General features: G+C 45.4%; 1 protein-coding gene across 1 annotated transcript; it reads right to left on the bottom strand.

The window, feature by feature from the left end:
- Positions 1-687: 687 nt before the first annotated feature.
- Positions 688-16,480, bottom strand: LOC308575365 (alpha-1-antitrypsin-like). Its single transcript, XM_081173962.1, has 4 exons — positions 15,678-16,480; positions 5,192-5,462; positions 3,597-3,744; positions 688-1,068 (listed from the first exon to the last, which is right to left on the bottom strand). The coding sequence occupies exons 1-4, from the start codon at positions 16,342-16,344 to the stop codon at positions 865-867; spliced, it is 1,290 nt and encodes a 429-aa protein (XP_081030088.1). The 5' UTR covers positions 16,345-16,480; the 3' UTR covers positions 688-864.
- Positions 16,481-18,306: the final 1,826 nt, after the last annotated feature.

Genomic DNA, 18,306 nt, shown 5'->3' with positions numbered 1-18,306 from the left:
TTTGTTTCCCCCTGCAGAACCCCAATATCTACCAACCAGAGCCCTATGTAAAAGAGATGCAGTTAGAATTAAAGAACACAGGATGCCTCTGAGCACCTTCTGAGTTGGTTTGGATTTATTTTCAGAACCAGAACTGAACTGAGGTTATTATCGTTTAATACACAAGTCCACTTCTGGTTAGCTTTCCCCCTCATTTCAGCAGCCTACTTTACCTGGGCAAACTCATTTTGTTGTTGCCGTTCAAAGAACTGGGAGGCAGAAACTCTCCTGCAAATCTACTGGCTGATTGTGATCTACCATCTGCTCAGCCTTCATTTAGCGACTTGATTTTCTAAAATGGGATTTAGGAGGTCACCTAGGGATTTGTGGGCCCAGTGTGGTGTAGTGGTTAAGAGCGGTAGTCTCGTAATCTGGGGAACCGGGTTCACATCTCCGCTCCTCCACATGCAGCTGCTGGGTGACCTTGGGCCAGTCACACTTCTGTGAAGTCTCTCAGCCCCACTCACCTCACAGAGTGTTTGTTGTGGGGGAGGAAGGGAAAGGAGAATGTTAGCCGCTTTGAGACTCCTGAAGGGGAGTGAAAGGCGGGATATCAAATCCAAACTCTTCTTCCTCTTCTTCTTTCAAGGACAGAAACATATTGCAGATTCAAAAGGGTGGAGCATGAAGTTAACCCACAATATCACAATGTTTTAAAATCATTTTATTATAACATGGCTTTGAAGTCAGTCGTCTTCTTATTCATCCCAGAGACAACTGGTTATGGGCACCACCAGGACTGGGCTAAGAAAATGCAAAGCGGGAAATCCAGTTTTTTAATTTCCTAAAAAGGCTGTACTCGTAATACTCTGGGTCTTCTAATAGTCATTGCACGGTAGGGTTGATGATCTTCCCCAGGAAGAGAATGCTCGGTGTTGCCTTATCTAAAATAATAATCAGGAAGGGTTTGTTGAAACTGATAGTAAGTACAGGTTGAAATGGAGCGGAACGGAACATAAACTCTATCGTGGTGACTGCCGCTGCCTCAGTGCCACTCTCGTTAACATCCAGCACAGTCTTGTGAATGGCCTGTGAGGAAAGAACAACATATCATTGTCTGCAGGTCACATATGGACACCCTTGTGATGATCACTGTTCTCATACTGAGGATCTTTTTCTTTTTTAAAAAATAGTATTTATTAAGGTTTTAAGTTTACAAAAAGGCAAAAGAAAAAACACCAAATTAAACAATGACAAAACAACACATCACAATAAAACACAGAAAAATAGAAACAATTAAAAACAAAAGAAAAAACAAATCAAGCCTTCCCATAACTTATCTTTCATTTGCTTGTTTCCCTGACCTCCTCACACCTCCCTTTCTTGTATTCTAAATCACTCATACTGAGGATCTTTCCATTAGACCTCCCTGAAGCAGCTGTTCTATCTACTGTAATTCTTTCTCTGTTATAGCTTGTCCACATTGACCTTCAAATCCAAGAGGGTGTTTGCTCTTTTAGCTAAAGCAGGGGTTACCAACCTGGAGGGGCGGGCGAGGGCGGCGTGAGCACATTCACAAACAGGAGAAAATGTCCTGGGCACCATGCCAACACTACAAACAAGCACATACTGCAACCTAGGTCCCTTCTGCACTGTACATTGAAAGTGGTGCTGTACCACTTTAAGCAATCATGGCTTCCCCCAAGGAATCCTGGGGGTAGCTTGTCCAGGGTGCTAAGAGTTCTTAGGAGACCCCTTTTCTGTCCACAGAGCTACAATTCACAGAGTTCCCCGGGAAGGGGGGTTGAATGTTAAACTGCTCTGGCTATTGTAGCTCTCTGAGGAGAAATGGGGTCTTCTAAAAGTCTCCACAGTCCACAAGAATATGGTGCGTCCCAAAATATACTGCGCTGTCAAAAGTCAGGGTAAAGAAGTGTGTCTTCAGCACATGATGGGGAATACAAAACAAAGACACACCTTTGTGGAGAGGGAATTCCACAAGCTGCTGCAGAGAATGCTGTCTCCCAGGCCCTCATTCCCTGAATTCTGAGGGCATTTGATTTGAACCGATTTTATAATGAACTGATTTTAGAATGTTGTATTATTTTACTGTTGTTAGCCACTCTGAGCCCGGCTTCAGCTGGGGAGGGCAGGATATAAATAAATTATTTATTTATTTATTTATTTATTTATTATTATTATTATTATTATTATTATTATTATTATTATTATTATTACCAGGAGGATCTCCCTTGCTAGTCTTAGCACCCAAGGGGGGCTGTAGAGAAGGAGAAGGTATTTCAGACCTTTGGGATTTAAGTCATTTAGGGCTTTGAACATTAATGCAAGCACCTTGAATTTGGTCTGGATGCAATCTGGCAACCAGGTAGGTGGTTTAAAATGTGGGTTTATGCCGGTTCTAGTTGGAACCCCAGCTCGTAATCTGGCCACTGCATTTTGGATCAGCTGAAGTTTCCAAGTCATTTTCAGGGGCTGCCTCACAAAGCAGAGATTGCAATAATGCATTCTGGAAGTTACCAGAGCAGGGAGTACCATGGCTGAGTCATCTCTGTCCAAAAGGGACTATATAGCAGGAAACAGGCACTCCTAACCACTGAGGCCAATGAACTTTCAGGGACTGTGTGGATCAATTTGTACCCCCAGTGGTGGACCTGCTCCTTCAAGGGGGAGTGTAGCACTTTTGCCTATGCATTTTTATGCCGTATTCACTGGTTTTATTTGAACTGTAGTTTGAATTGTTTCAGTGTTCTCTTTTGTTCAGTGCCCAGATAACCTTGATGTACCATCCAATCGACATTTAACCATGAGACTCCTGGAAGAATACATTCTTCAGGTGTCAGTCTAAAGACAAACCAATGTCACTGAAGGCTCACCCACATTTCCCGTCACTCCATGCTTTCTACGCACAGGTTTGGGTTTCCCAGATTTGTTTTTGTGGGTGGTTTTTTTTTGGTCCCAGCATTTCCCCCAGGAAAACCCACCTTTTACTGCTGAATCAGAGCAAATGACAATGCTTGAAAACTTGATTGCCATTTGCTCAAATTCAGCAGCAAAACAAGGGTTCTCCTGGAGAAAGCACAGGGAAGAATAATAATAATAATAATAATAATAATAATAATAATAATAATAATAATAATACATCTCTGCTCAGACCTGGAAAGCCAGGACCCATGCCTAGAAATGCAGCACAAAAGGAAGTGTGGCAGAGTCTAGATTTAAGGCACAATCAATGCAAATTTAAAGCACATGACTTTCCACAGGGCATTCTGGGAACTGTAGTTTGTCAAGGGTTCTGGGAATTGTAAGTCTGTGGAGGCGAAATTCCAGCTTCCAGGATTCTTTGAGGGAAGCATGTGCTTTAAATGTGCATTGAATTCACTTTAAGTGTATGGTATGGCTCTGTGATTCACATTTTGCAACATTTTCATGGCTTCCTGCAAATGAGAAAAATATCAACAAAAAAAGTTCCTTCTCAGATGTTCTTCACGTGCTTCTGAGAAATTATTGGAGGTAATGTTGTCCTCTTTTAATCGAGGACCAAATGACTGAGCATGAAGGTTTAAAGAAGCACTTGATCAAAGAGAGAAAGCACTTACTTTGGAAACCATCAGGTCACGTTCTCCGGTAATGCCAGACAGATCAGCAGCGTCATTAAAGACGTCTTGCACACCCATCTTCTGTAATAAGTCTTTGACATCATAGGATGCAGAAATTGAAAATTTGGGGATGAAAAGACGTACATTGCTGATGAAGAAAAAGAATCCGTATGTTATTTCATTGGTGTTCAGCTGTTGAGTCATGACCCACACAGTGACATTCCCTGGCCTGGATGCACATTCAAGCTTGGAAAAGGGCCCCAGTGCATAGGAAGGGTCTCTTGAAGCCTCTTAAAGGGTCACTGTTTCTCCACTCCAAGTCCTCCCAGGCCAGAATACATTGCTTTAGTAGAGGGAGTTAGGAACAGGATCTATGTTGCAGGCCAGATCCTGACCTCCAGCAACTGCCATGTGCCATTTTGACAGGTGTGTGGGACTGATATCGCCATAATGTCCGCTGAAATCAAATCACGGCGGCAAATTCTCAGGGGTTTGCAAGTGCTGGTGATCAGCTGATTGGCAGCACCTGCAAACCACAGTTATTATGCCAAGGTGCTGTGTCATAACCTGTCCCACAAATTAGGACCCCTACTGGGCTCCATTAGGCCCATGGGATAGAGATTTCTCACTGCTTTTTTAATGGGCTCCTCAGATTCAGAGGACTCACTCCCAGGGAAGCTCCCATTGCCTCACACCTTGGGAGCCTATGGCTCGAAAACAGGTAGCTCATCAGGCAGATTGGAACCATCAGTGTCAGGGACTGGGTAGAGAAGGAATGATGGAGACTGCGTCCCCATCCTGACCCTTCTAGGGAAGAGGAAGAGGAAGAGGAAGACAGTATAGATTTACAACAGGGGTTTGCTGGGGGTCACAGCTCAGAGGCAGATGAGGGGGAAAGTTGGGAAATAATGGGAGAGGAGAAGGAGGAGGCAGAAGCAGAAAGGCAGCTGGCTGACACAGTGCCATCAGAAAGCATCCCAGACCCTCCATCTCCCAGAACCTGGCCATAAAAGTAGGAGAACAAAGAGCTCAAAGGCAGAGGGCACGTAGCAGCACCCATAGAAGTGATGAAGGAGGAAGTGGGAGAGACGGGGGGTGGGGTGGAGATTCACTCAGGACAATGCCCTTATCCAAGAGGCTGGGTTCTATAGCCTCTCACTGTAAGTACTGAAATGAAAAAGGATGGCAAGAAACCTTCTCTTGTCTTTATACTTTCCTGGGCAAACAGCCAGGAGCCACTGGCAGCATCCTGACATGAGCCCTACTGTTTGCCTCTGCATAGTTCCATCCTTATTTCAGACATTGTGACCTATCGGTACATCACAATGTTTAGCTGGTGATATGTCACAATGTTGAAAGCCAGATATCGGCCAGCCTGAACCCACATCTAGATAAACCTGAGGTTGGGGGGCTGACAGCAGTAGCCGAGGTTAGGTCTATGGGGTGTCCTTACCAGTGGCCCCCTGAAACTGGTATATATATATATATATATATATATATATATATATATATATATCTGGTATCCTTTTAAAACAAAAAGCTTCAACTCTTCGAATTAGCAGCATTTGAAGAAACGGTGCAGAGAAAAGACTTACTCTGTTTTAAAAGATGCTATCCATTTAGACAGACTTTCTTTTACCAATGCACCTTCCACATGCTCCAGTTTTCCTTCGTCAGGCAGAATGAAGAAAGACGTGGCATCTCCTTTGTATGGAATCTCCACCACCCAGCAAGACAAGTCTTCATCATGGAGGTATCTGTAGTAGCCTTTTCGATACATCAGGCTGGCTTTCACCGTAGTGTTTGCATCCACAAAGAAGTCTTTTTCCCGGATCATGTGAGTGTCAAAAGGGTGTTGCCAGTAAGCTTGGAAGAAAAAGATTAGGCAAAAGAGTTGCATGATTTTTAATTCCCTCCAAAGGCAACTGTCAGGGAACTGCCATCAGAGCATCAGGTGGTGGAGGGACTCAGGCAGGATGAAAGAGACTCAACTGCTGAAGCAGGGACCAGCAGGGGGAGGAGTGATTCTCTGAGGGAATGTGAGCAGGAGGGAGGGCTCAGGGACGCTTCCAGCGAAAATAGTGGGGAGGTATCTGAGTCTCACATAGGGAGACCCATACCTCGCAGGAAACTGTCACGCCGTGAGTCCAGGAGACGCGTTTCCGTCAAGGAACTTCTTTGCTGGAAACGCTTCCGCAGGCAGCCACTGTCGGACTCTACTAGTGACTAGAGCAGACATGTCTGAGGAGCTCCGTCACACACGGAGGTTTGTGGGGGCACACAAACTCTGAGGGAGCACGTTTTCACGCACAAGCAGCTAATCAAACCCTCACAGCAGTCCGACAGTCTTTGTACGCTGCCTGTGCAAGAGAAGGCATCATGAGCGAACCAACCGGAACCGGAGGAGCAGGGGCTGGAGCTGGTCCAAGCTTGGAAGATAGATACCGAGCGTTGGAGGTTCAACTGGCCCTGCAGACGGCGAGGCTGGAGGAGAGAAGGGCTCAGGATGCAGACAAGAAGGGGAGAGCCACTCAATTCCCCAGAAAGGTACCAGGATTGGTGCAGAAATTTGGGGGGGACCCCAAGGACTACCATGCTTTTAGGACAGAGATGCAATATGCCCTTAATGTGCAGTTCGATGAGTTCCCTGATGAGGAATCGCGAGTTGCTTTTGTAATTGGGCATCTTGAGAAAGGGGCTAGAGACTGGGTTCGACCCCTAATGGCAACGCACAATGACATACTAAAGGACACAATGAAGTTCTTTCGTGCAATGGATATCATGTTTTCCAGCGATATTGAGGAAGGGGTGGTGCGCAGACAGCTAATGGCTTGTAAGCAGGGGAGTCGATCTGTCCGTGAATATTGGACTGAGTTTACCATGCTGATTCACAGACTGAGTTGGGATTTATCGGCGGCACCCGTTCAAATGCTATTTGAAGAAGGTCTTTCTTCGGGGGTGAAAGACGAGCTGGCACGGAGCCCCAGGGCGGAGTCTATGGATCAGCTGACCAAATCTGCGCTGACCATAGGAGCGCGGCAGGAGGCAAGAGCCTTGGAGAGGCGGGAAGGGAGAGGGGAACGTTGGAAGGAGTTCCGCATTCCAGACATTCCTGAGCCAGCTTTCCCGCCGGCAGAGCCGATGGAAATCGGAACAGCGCGCGCGCGCGCATTTTCAAAAACCAGCGAGGGAGCTAAGAAGGAGGGAAAGGGCCCCCGGAAATGCTATCTCTGCCAACAGCCAGGCCACTTTGCCAGAGTCTGCCCCCAGAGGAAGGAATGGCAAGGGATGGTGGGAGCTGTTGAGGGGGGAGAAGAAGGGGGAGAGGAGCAGGTAAAAGCCAACGCCTGGTTGCCACAATTGGGGCACTGCAGCCAGGCCAAAGAGCAGTGAAAGTGCCCGTGCCAGAAGCTCCTCGACCTGCTCTAGTGATTGAAGTGTCGCTAGAGCTGCAGAATGGGCACCCCCTAAAAATAAAGGCGCTATTGGACTCAGGCAGCTCCTGCAATTTTATGAGCAAGGAGTTTGCTGCTGAACACCAGATACAGACCATCCCTTTAAGCAACCCCCTGCAGGTGACCACAATTGATGGCAGGGAGTTGTTGGGAGGAGGAGTCCGCTTGCAGACTGTCCCAATGATAATGAGGGTGGCAAGGCACACAGAACTGATAGCGTTTAATGTGGCCACCCTGGGAGGCGCTCCCATTATTTTGGGAATGAGCTGGCTAGCTCTACATGATCCGCTGGTTGGCTGGCATCAAAGAGTGGTGTCCTTTGGTTCAGCACATTGCCTAGAACACTGCAAAGGGGAGAAGGGTTCAGTAGGGGCCCAAGCCACCCTAGCAGGGACTGAAGTAATGGGGAAGGTGAAGGTACCACCACAGTATGCAGATCTCAGCGACGTGTTCAGTGAGAAGGAAGCTGACCAACTACCACCTCATAGACCCTTTGATTGTCAGATCAATTTACTCCCTGGAGCACAGCTTCCCGTGGGCAAGGTGTATGCCATGTCAGACAGGGAAATGCAGGAGTTGCGAGGGTTCATTGACAAGAACCTGAAGAGAGGCTTCATCAGAGAGTCCAAAGCAGCAGGGGGGAGCCCAGTGTTCTTTGTGGACAAAAAAAATGCGGACAAGCCGAGACTTGTATGTGATTTTAGGCGGCTGAATGCAGTGACTGAACCGGTGGCGTTCCCTATGCCCAGAATTGATGATATTTTGAACATGGTGAGGAAGGGAAAGATTTTCACAAAGCTGGATCTAAGGGGGGCGTACAACCTGATACGCATAAGGAAAGGGGATGAATGGAAAACCACCATGTTTACCCCTTTGGGGGCGTTTGAATACCTCGTTATGCCATTTGGATTACAAGCAGGCTCCGCGTGTTTTCAATCTTTTATGAACCACGTGCTGGGCCCTTTGCTCTACAAGAATTGCGTTGCCTTTCTAGATGATGTGTTGGTGTATTCTGAGAATGAGGAGCAACATGTGAGAGACGTCAGAGAAGTGTTGAGCAGACTGCAAGCCAACAGGCTGTGGGTCAAACTGGAGAAGTGTCGGTTCCATGCCAAGGAGGTGGAATTCCTGGGGTACCGCCTGTCAGACAAGGGATTGGCCATGGATCCCGGCAAGGTACAGGCAGTGCTGGAATGGAAAACACCCAAAACCAAGAAGGATGTGCAGAGGTTCCTAGGGTTTGGAAACTTTTATCGTAAGTTCATCCGCAACTTCGCCCATTTGACGGCGCCCATCACTGACTGTCTCAGCAGTAAGAAGAAGTTTGTATGGACGGCGGAGGCGGAGCGAGCGTTTGAGGAACTGAAAAGGGCCTTCGCCTCTGAAGAACAACTTCTGCATGTGGATTTACGAAAGAAGCTAAGGGTGGAAACAGACGCATCTGACAGAGCCATAGGGGCGGTGCTTCTTCTGCAGCCGGGGAAGGAGGAGTCGGAGTGGCGTCCGTGTGCCTTCTTCTCGCGGAAGCTGAACAAATCCGAGAGGAACTACACGGTGTACGACCGAGAACTGCTTGCTATTCATGAGGCGTTCCGGAGATGGAGGCATCTGCTAGTTGGTGCACAACATAAAGTGCAAGTGTGCACGGACCATAAAAATCTAGAGTACTGGAGAACGGCGCGAGTGCTCAACCAAAGGCAGTTGAGATGGGCCCAAGAGTTCTCCAAATTTAACTTTGAGATTTGTTATGTGCCAGGCCCAGAGAATGTTAGGGCGGACGCTCTCTCACGCAAACCTGAATATTTGGAGGGGGAGGGAGCACCCGAAGAAACCCATATCATTCCAGAGGACCGCTGGGTGTGTGGGGCGACTTTGGTGGGGCAAAGGGAATTGGTAGAGGGTACGGTGCAGGATGCATACGCCCAGGGGAAACTCAGGGATCTCAGAGGGGAGGAAGACAAACCCGGTGGTTTTGAGGAGAGAAATGGGGCATTGTATTATAAGGGAGCGTTATATATACCTGAAGGGGAATTGAGGGAGAAAGTACTCAAGCAGCTGCACGATAGCCCCACAGCAGGGCACTTTGGGCAACACAAAACCATGTGGCTGGTTACCAGGGAATTTTGGTGGCCCAAGGTCAGGGAAGATGTGCGGGAGTATGTGAGAGGGTGTGAACAATGCCAAAGAGCCAAGGGGGAGAGGCAGGCGCCGGCTGGTTTATTAGAACCACTGCCCACACCTGAGAGACCGTGGGAAGCAGTGGCAATAGATTTCATGACTGATCTGCCAAGGTCTAGAGGGAAAACAGCCATCATGGTTGTAGTAGACCTGTTAACTAAAATGGCCCACTTCATAGCCTGCTCACATGCGGTTACAGCAGAAGAAACCGCCAAATTGTTTGTAGAGAATGTGTTTAGGTTGCATGGCGCCCCCTTGAGGGTGGTTTCAGACCGAGGGAAACAATTTACTTCCAGGTTCTGGAGGAAGCTCATGAGCTTACTGCATGTAGAGGTTAATTTCTCGACGGCCCGTCATCCTGAAACCAACGGGCAGGCGGAAAGAGCAAATGGGGTTCTCCAACAATATTTGAGGTGTTATGTTAATGACAGGGAGAATGATTGGGTGGAGAAGCTGGCGTTGGCAGAATTTGCCTACAACAATGCAGAGAACGTGTCCACGGGGATGAGCCCCTTTTTGGCCAATCACGGGTGCCATCCCAGAGCCTTCCCAGGGGGGGAGGGGGAGAACTGGAGCGTTCCAGCTGCAGAACAGTTCGTGGAAGAAATGGAAGCGATCCATCGCCAGCTCCAACTCAACTTAAACAGGGCTAAGGAGGAATATAAGAGGCAAGCAGACAAAAACAGAAGGGAAGGTGAAAGCATCAGGGTGGGGGACCAGGTGTGGCTGTCTACCCAAGGGTTGCCATTCAAAGGAGGTTGTAAGAAATTAAGACCCAAAAGGCTGGGTCCGTTTGAAGTCATACAGCAGGTCAATCCAGTGGCTTTCAGGCTCCGGTTACCGAACCACATGAAGCTGCACCCAGTTTTTCACAGGTCGTTGCTGTCACCGTATAGAGGAGACAGTGAGGGGAGGGTCACTAGGGGACCAGCAATGGAGGAGAAGGAACACAGCTACCATGTAGCGGAGATCCTCGATTCCAGGTGGAAGGGAGATCAAGTAGAGTATTTGGTAATGTGGGAAGGGGAACCGGAGTCGGAAAACACCTGGGTTAGGGCAGAGGATGTCAATGACGAGGTTTTAATAGAGACTTTTCATCAGAGGTTCCCACGTAAACCTCAGCCTGTAGCGAGGTTCCGAAGGGAATACTTTGCCACCACCGACGAGGAAGAGGAGTTGGAGGGGTTCCCAGATTCTGAAGAGGAGGAGGATTCAGCTGGCCAGGACGACGATCGATGGAGAGAATTGTTCGAGACGTCAGAAGATGAGGAAGATTCGTTTCGGGGTTTTAGCCCTTCACCTCCCAGGGGGGAGGAATTGGGAGGGGGTGAGGGGGGCCCTGGAGGGGAAGTGGATGTCAGGGAACTGCCATCAGAGCATCAGGTGGTGGAGGGACTCAGGCAGGATGAAAGAGACTCAACTGCTGAAGCAGGGACCAGCAGGGGGAGGAGTGATTCTCTGAGGGAATGTGAGCAGGAGGGAGGGCTCAGGGACGCTTCCAGCGAAAATAGTGGGGAGGTATCTGAGTCTCACATAGGGAGACCCATACCTCGCAGGAAACTGTCACGCCGTGAGTCCAGGAGACGCGTTTCCGTCAAGGAACTTCTTTGCTGGAAACGCTTCCGCAGGCAGCCACTGTCGGACTCTACTAGTGACTAGAGCAGACATGTCTGAGGAGCTCCGTCACACACGGAGGTTTGTGGGGGCACACAAACTCTGAGGGAGCACGTTTTCACGCACAAGCAGCTAATCAAACCCTCACAGCAACTTTGTGTGCAATCGGTAAGTATTTCATCATGTAAGTACAGGAAATGCAAGAGGCATAGAAGTGAGTGATTAAAAATATATATCCTAAAACCTAGACAAAATACCGTATTTTTTGCTCTATAAGACTCCCTTTTTCCCTCCTAAAAAGTAAGGGGAAATGTGTGTGCGTCTTATGGAGCGAATGCAGGCTGCACAGCTATCCCAGAAGCCAGAACAGCAAGAGGGATTGATGCTTTCACTGAGCAGCTCCCTCTTGCTGTTCTGGCTTCTGAGATTCAGAATATTTTTTTCTTGTTTTCCTCCTCCAAAACTTAGGTGTGTCTTGTGGTCTGGTGCGTCTTATAGAGTGAAAAATACGTATGTATGAAGAACTAGGAGATAAATTAACGAGTTGGTTACAATTCCATCAAATTAATGCACTGTGGACAGAAGATAAAAAGATCGGGATAAACGGGGAAAAAAATCAAGATTCCAGATAGAAATACTGGAAGGAAATTCAAAACTCTTATCAAAAATGTATAACCAACTGTTAGAATGGGATACTAAGGACGAGGAAATAAAAGAAGTTATGGTGAAATGGGCGATAGATCTGGGATATAATTTGGAATACGATAGTTGGATTAAGCTCTGGAATAAAGATATGAAGTTCACTGCTTGTGTTGCCTTAAGAGAAAACATGGAAAAAATGATGTACAGATGGTACATCACCCCTGTAAAATTAGGAAAAATCTATAAGAATGGAGATAAAATTGCTGGAGGTGTAAAAACAAGGAAGGTAGTTTTTACCACATGTGGTGGACTTGTGGAAAAAAAAAGAACTTCTGGGAGCTCATTTATAATGAACTAAAAAAATATGTTTAAATATACTTTTATTTAAAAACCTGAAAATTTTCTTCTGGGAATGATTGGCAATGAAATTAAGAAAGAGGACCAGACCTTATTCCAGTACGCAACAACAGCTGCTAGAATTTTAATCGCCCAAAATTGGAAATCAATCAATATCCCAACAGTAAGAGATTGGCAAAGTAAATTATTTGAATATTCAGAATTGGCAAAATTAACACAAAAAATCAGAGACCAGAAAGAAACAAAGTTTATTAAAGAATGGAATAAATTCATAACCTATATTGAAGTAGATTTTAAAAATCCAAAGATCACAGTAGGCTTAATATAACCCTTCGACATACAAAAGTTTTAAAGATAAACTGCGGAAAAAATGTATTACATAACCCAAAACTGAGGTGGAGAGAAGTCAATAACTTACATGTTTGTCTTTGGCTTTTTTTTAATAATTAAGTTTTGTTTTTGTTCTTATTGTTTTTCCCCCGTGAATAATTTATTTTCTGTACATATGTGTGTATATGTGTGTATGAAAATTAATAAAGATAATTTTTTTAAAAAATAGAGTGAAAAATACGTAACTGTAGCGGCTGCTTGCAAAACAGTACACAAAATAGTGAAAATGTCAATGGGACACAGTGGAATACTCACAGAGTAAGTTCGTTTGCCCTCCTGGGGCAGGTGGCCCTCCTGGGGTGGGCGGGCACTGTGTCTCCCCTGTGAACTGGCCTATTGCCAGCCAGATTGTACTCCTGCCACCAAATTGGCCAATGGTGGCAGTGATGCATGGGGCATCACCTGGCCACGGTGCCAATGACCAGTAGTAGCACTTGGTAACTTGCCCAGGGGAAGGATAAATATCAAGCCAGCAGGGTCTTTTGGCCTCTCTTTCTGTGCCGGTTCTCCCGCCCACCCTCCCTCAGATTAGGGTTGGTGTTTTTTTTACCAGTGGTACGGCCTTGCTATGGACAATGTTGGTCGCTAGATTCAGGGCCCGGTCAGGAATTTATTTCCACCTGGCAAACTGGCTTTGGGTTTTTGGCTGCCTCATAGCAATTGTCACAACTTTGTAAGGTGGTTAGGCATTGGGTAAACCTAGTCTTGGTTGGAGGGGAGGTTATAGCCTCTGTCTGCCCCTCCATGAGTAAGGAGATCCTGTTAAAAGGCAGCTCCTGTACGATGCCCAGATGGGAGCTAGGGCCATCCCACTTTTCCAATGCGGACCACTGGCTTCACCCTCTTGGCGGACGGGCGGGAGTGTCATGCGCCATTGCTTACCTCAGTGCCTATGGCCAAACCTTTCATATCTGTAACCAATAAAGTTGTGGCCTTACTTGATCCCCAAAACCCAATAAGCTGTGTGTTGTCTAGTTATTTGCACCCTAGGGAACAGGGTGGTCATGGGGCCTTGCCATGCAAAGGGATGAAGCTTCTACCAAAAGAGTCTCTTGTCCTCCTCTCTGACTTTGAGCTAATCGTTATGTTGAACCTTTCAGCATGTTTTATTTTTTTTTCTTTTCAACTACTCATGTTTACTGGAAGTTTGCTCTTCTTAACAAATTAAAATTTGACATTCCATGGCAGGCTGCAATTTCATTGGCACTATACTCTGCTCTAAAACCCAACTACAAACACAAAAATTTGAGATCTCCACTACCCTTCTCTGTTGTTTCAGGAGCAACATTTTTTTCAAAAAGGCATAAGCGGACAGGCCATTGGTCTGATCCAGCTGGCTTTTCTATCTAGTCCATCATCCTGTTCTCACAGTGTCTCACACAAAAGAAAGATGTGAGCACAACAGCTCTTGCGAGTTTTAGATGAATGAGTATTTATCAGAGCCTTAAAAAGTTGCCATCGTTACATGTTTGTATGCCCACCTAACAGGGATATATATCTGCAACATTGTGTTTCAGGTCCCACTTATTCCCTTTAATAGTGATGTCAGCTGGTTGAATGCCTATCAGCTTGGGAAAAAAATGATCACAAAATGGAAGCAACAGGAAAGGTGGTTTTTAAATATTTGGGGAGGACCCCCTAGGTATACAGAAATGTGGTTATTCTTTTAAAAAAATAAAAATAAAACATTGTCTTTTTAAAAAAAATTAAAGCTACATAAATTCCCTGAGAAGAGCGTGTGACAACAGGTTCCTTTCAGAAGATCAATGGTACTCCAGTCCACAGAGAAAGGGAGAGAGAAACAGTCTAATGAAAGCAGGAGCCAGGCAGATTCTATCTCTCTTCAGATATTATAATGGTGGAAGGGCAAAAAAAGTAGAAAAGAGCTGTAGGGCCAGAGCTTTAGCCCTGTCCCTACTGTCATGTGGGTGCTTTCTGCTTCTTTGTCTTCTAGTGTAACTTGTGGAGCAGAAAGGCTCCTTGCGTGATTAAGGACCTTGGAAGATCAGTTTAATCACAGTGAGAGAGTCCACTGGATGACAAAAGTAAGCCTCAAGATGCAGCCACTCAGCACTTTTCTACTCAAGTTTCCCCTCATGACTGCAATGTGCCTAGGGCCCCATCCACACTGTAAATTTAAAGCAATATCATGCCACTTAAAACAGTTCTAGCTTCCTCCAAGACATCCTGGGAGTTGGAGTTTAAGAGGCCCCTATTCCCCTCACAGAGTTCCCTGGGAAAAGAGATTGACTGTAAAAGCACTCTGGAAATTGTAGCTCTGTGAGAGGAATAGCACCCTTAAACTACAGTTCCCAGGAAGCTTTGAGGGAAGCCAGGACTGTTTAAAGTGGTATGATCGTACTTTATACGCATAGTGCTCAGGAATGAGAACAGCAGGTATGCAGTATTTGGGTAGGTATGCTTATACTAAGCATCTTGGGTGGGGAACTGGGATTAGGGCTGGAATTTGCATGCCCTAATTTATGAAGATATTAATTTTCTGTGCTGCCTGTCCTGCCAAAGGAGCCCAGGATGGCAAAGAGCAAAGCAGGATGACAATACAATTCAAAAAATAATAATGAATAAGCACATAAAGATAATTAAGAACACATTTAGAACATCTAAAAACATTTACAAACAGTGGCCTATCCTTACAGCTCATAATTTCAAGGTTGCCAGGAGCAGTATCTGTTAGCAATCAAATGCCTGGGTGAACAGGGATATTTTAAAATTTCTTCAGAATGGTAATAATAACATTATTAACACAATGAATGCTAATGCTAATTATAATAGCTCCCACTCACCCCTTGAGTTATTATAGGGAGGTTTCAGGAGGAAGAAAGGAAAATGGAACCATTTCGTCTCTCAAATAAGAAAAGAGGCACATCTTTTCCCTTTTCTCAATTTCCAGCATGGAATGCCCATCTCTGCCATATAACTATAAAGCACTTAGGTTTGGGACTGGCAAACTTCTAATGGTACCCAGCACAGCAGGGGAAGTGTAGGGGGGGCAGAGAGAAAAGGTGTCTCTTTTCCCTTCCCCAGTACTGAAATTCCCTGAACAGCACTGCAAGCGTAAGAACATAGGAGTCTACTGGATGAGGCCAATGGCCCATCTACTGCAGCATTCTGTTCTCACAGTGGCCACCCAGATGCTTGTGGGGAAACCTGCAAGTAGGGCATGAGTTCATAAGCAATCTCCACTCTTGAGGTTTCCAGCAACTGGGATTCATAGCCAATAGCTAGGAGCCATTGAAAGCCTCCTCCTCCATGAATTTGTCCCACCATCTTTTAAAGCCATCCAAGATGGTGGTCATTACTGCCTCTAGTGGGAGTGAGTTCCAAGGCTCCTAATTCGGGGCTGACTGGAGCCCTGAACTAGAGCACTCCTCTTAAAGGAAATTTGTGTTGCCAGTCCCTTCAGTTAATTACTCTTCCAACTTACCTTTGAAGAAGATGTAGTTCACAAGAACCAGTATAGTGCTTGGATCGAGGTCCTCAAGCGCATGGGCTATTTTCCCCTGAGTTTTGTTCTGCACGTAATCATTTATCTGCCTTTTAGCCGCTCTGGGAATGGTGAAGTTGGTGAGGAAGCCTTCTGCTTCATAGAAGGTTTTGACATCCTCCAAAAACTTAGGCAGAAACTTCAACGACTGCTCAATGAACAAGGCATTCCCCATCTTCACCTGTGCTTTGTTATCCGGGCGGTGAAGGGCATGGATGAGGTGGCGGAATCCTTTGTGTATCTCATTCTCTTCAGTCACTGACAGGTTAAACGCGAGTCCTTTGTGAATCTGACTTTGGGTTTCCGACTTGGCACCCAGGGTCAGCAGTGCAAAAGCTGCAGAGATGCTGATTGGGGAGAAGAAAATGTTCCTTGAACCCGCGCCTGAAGCTATGTTCCTGTAGAATGCGAATGCAAAGTCAGAGTTACTGGGACCTATCTTAAGATAGCTGGAGGAATCCTGTCTCTGTTCTTCTGAAGAAAGATGTGGATGTTCCAGTAATGTCTTGTCTCCTTGGCTAGGCTGGTCATTGTTGTGTCCTGGGAGTTGATAGCACTGGACTTCAAGACTAATCAGTAACAAGGAGAGGGTGATGACCAGCTTCATTTGGGATTTGTAATTCTGCTGATAATTCCCACACAAGATGTTAAAGGATCAATCCAAAAATGCATGTGTACTCTGCAACAAAGGCGAATTCTGCCCTAGACCTATACATTTATACAACAGAAATAATTCACCTTTCCTGTGAGTGGCGTAAGAAAGAATGTTGTTAGTTTCACTAAATCACATACAGAATAGAGTTTTGATAGAAAATGGTTTCCACATTTGTGTTTTTCAGTGTTTCAATGGTTTGTGTTGGTTTTTTTAAAAAAGTTTATTATTTAAAAATAAAACTGGCACATTCTAACCATGGAATATTTCTCTGTGATACTCTCAAGTTTTCACACTTTTTGAAATTTAACATAGTAATATTAATTTTGACAACTATGTATCTATACCTATATATGCCTGTATCTATGTATATAGTTATTTTCACATATCATTTTGAAATCAACTTTTGAATAGCAAAGACTATTTCATTTTCATTCTGATGCTTACCTGAGAATCCTAACTGACTCCCTTTAGGCAACTTTGGTTTATCCCTGCTCTGTCATAAAATTAATGAAATTCTGCCATTAACTTGAATGGGATAGAACTGTGTCAGTAGTTCCAGTTATTTATGCACCTAGCCACACAAGAAGAAGGGGACGACAGAGGACGAGATGGTTGGACAGTGTTCTCGAAGCTACAAACATGAGTCTGACCAAACTGTGGGAGGCAGTGGAAGACAGGAGTGCCTGGCGTGCTCTGGTCCATGGGGTCACGAAGAGTCGGACATGACTAAACGACTAAATAACAACAAGCCACACACAGAACCAAAGAAATGATTCATATTCTTAGATGCTGGCCCGAACATGCAGGCACTTGTTTAAGAAGTGTGCAGTGGTACCCTTTCCTTTTACATAGCAGAGGAAGATTCTGACATCTGCCATATCCATGTGGTTTATGGTGCAGCAGTTGACGCTACTGGGCTGCTCTGTACCACCTGTCGTGGAACTTCTGAGCTTCCAGTTTGATGAACCAGTCCTGTAATAGGAGTGGGTGAGATTTCATGCTACCATAACAAGTTGCTGCATCTGAGATTAAGCCCCACTTAGAATATAGCCATTGATCTAGCCTATAAATCCCGATCTGTCTGAACATTAAACAGAGATTGATTTAGATCTGCATGGATGTTAACCCAGAAAAGGAAATGAAATAAACACTGGATATCATAAGCTATGCCAAAACAAGCTAGAGAGAGGAGTGAAAAAGAATGTATAGCTTACTTACAGATCACCAAAAGAATATTGCAGCACCCTTCTGCACTACAATCCTCTTAAACCTGTAATTTATATACCAGGCTTGTACGCAGTATTTATTATTAACCATTAAGCAGAGCAAATATGGGTTGCCAAAGGGAGTCGGGTACAAAATGTGATGCAAGGGATTTGTAGCTTCCGGCCGACCTTTGTGCAATGGTACTACAGGTTGATAAAGAGCTGGATTTTAAATAAATAAGCATGAACTTCCCTGACCAAAGGGATCTCAAGCCACTCGTTTCTGAGTAGTCCAAGCTCATATTGTGGCCATTTATTGTGGCACCCACCACTGCTTGCTCAGAGGCACAGATACCTGACTATATTCCTGGACTAGATGGTCCTCATGGTTCCTTCCAACTCTACAATTCTATGATTCTATATTTCATTATTATTTTAAACCATGTGCAGAGCCTCAGTTGTTGGGCAATCTGAAAATACTATAAATAAGGGATACCTTATTGCACCAGTCTGAATCTCCTCCACTTATAACAATGCCTCAGGAAAGGCAGATTCCCACTCCTCCACTTCCTTGACAGAGCAGCTAACTAAATGATAACGGTATGGGAGTAGAAAATGAAAGGGTTAAAGAGAGCAGGGGTATCTGGAATAATGGACTAAGGGGGAGAGAGAGAGATGTGCAAAGACTCCATAGAGAAGGTGACAAAGT

This window comes from Podarcis bocagei, assembly GCF_964188305.1.
Source record: "Podarcis bocagei genome assembly, chromosome: 1".
Lineage (NCBI taxonomy): Eukaryota > Metazoa > Chordata > Lepidosauria > Squamata > Lacertidae > Podarcis > Podarcis bocagei.
The sequence above is the reverse complement of the archived record's forward strand: the minus strand, read 5'-3'. Positions and strand labels throughout refer to the sequence as shown.

Excerpts from the sequence above, each read along its gene's own strand:
- LOC308575365 (XM_081173962.1), bottom strand. The coding sequence starts at position 16,344 with ATGAAGCTGGTCATCACCCTCTCCTTGTTACTGATTAGTCTTGAAGTC. Across the intron at positions 5,463-15,677 it reads GAACTACATCTTCTTCAAAG|CTTACTGGCAACACCCTTTT; the intron begins GTAAGTTGGAAG and ends TTTTCTTCCAAG. Across the intron at positions 1,069-3,596 it reads GTGACCTGATGGTTTCCAAA|GCCATTCACAAGACTGTGCT; the intron begins GTAAGTGCTTTC and ends CTTTCCTCACAG.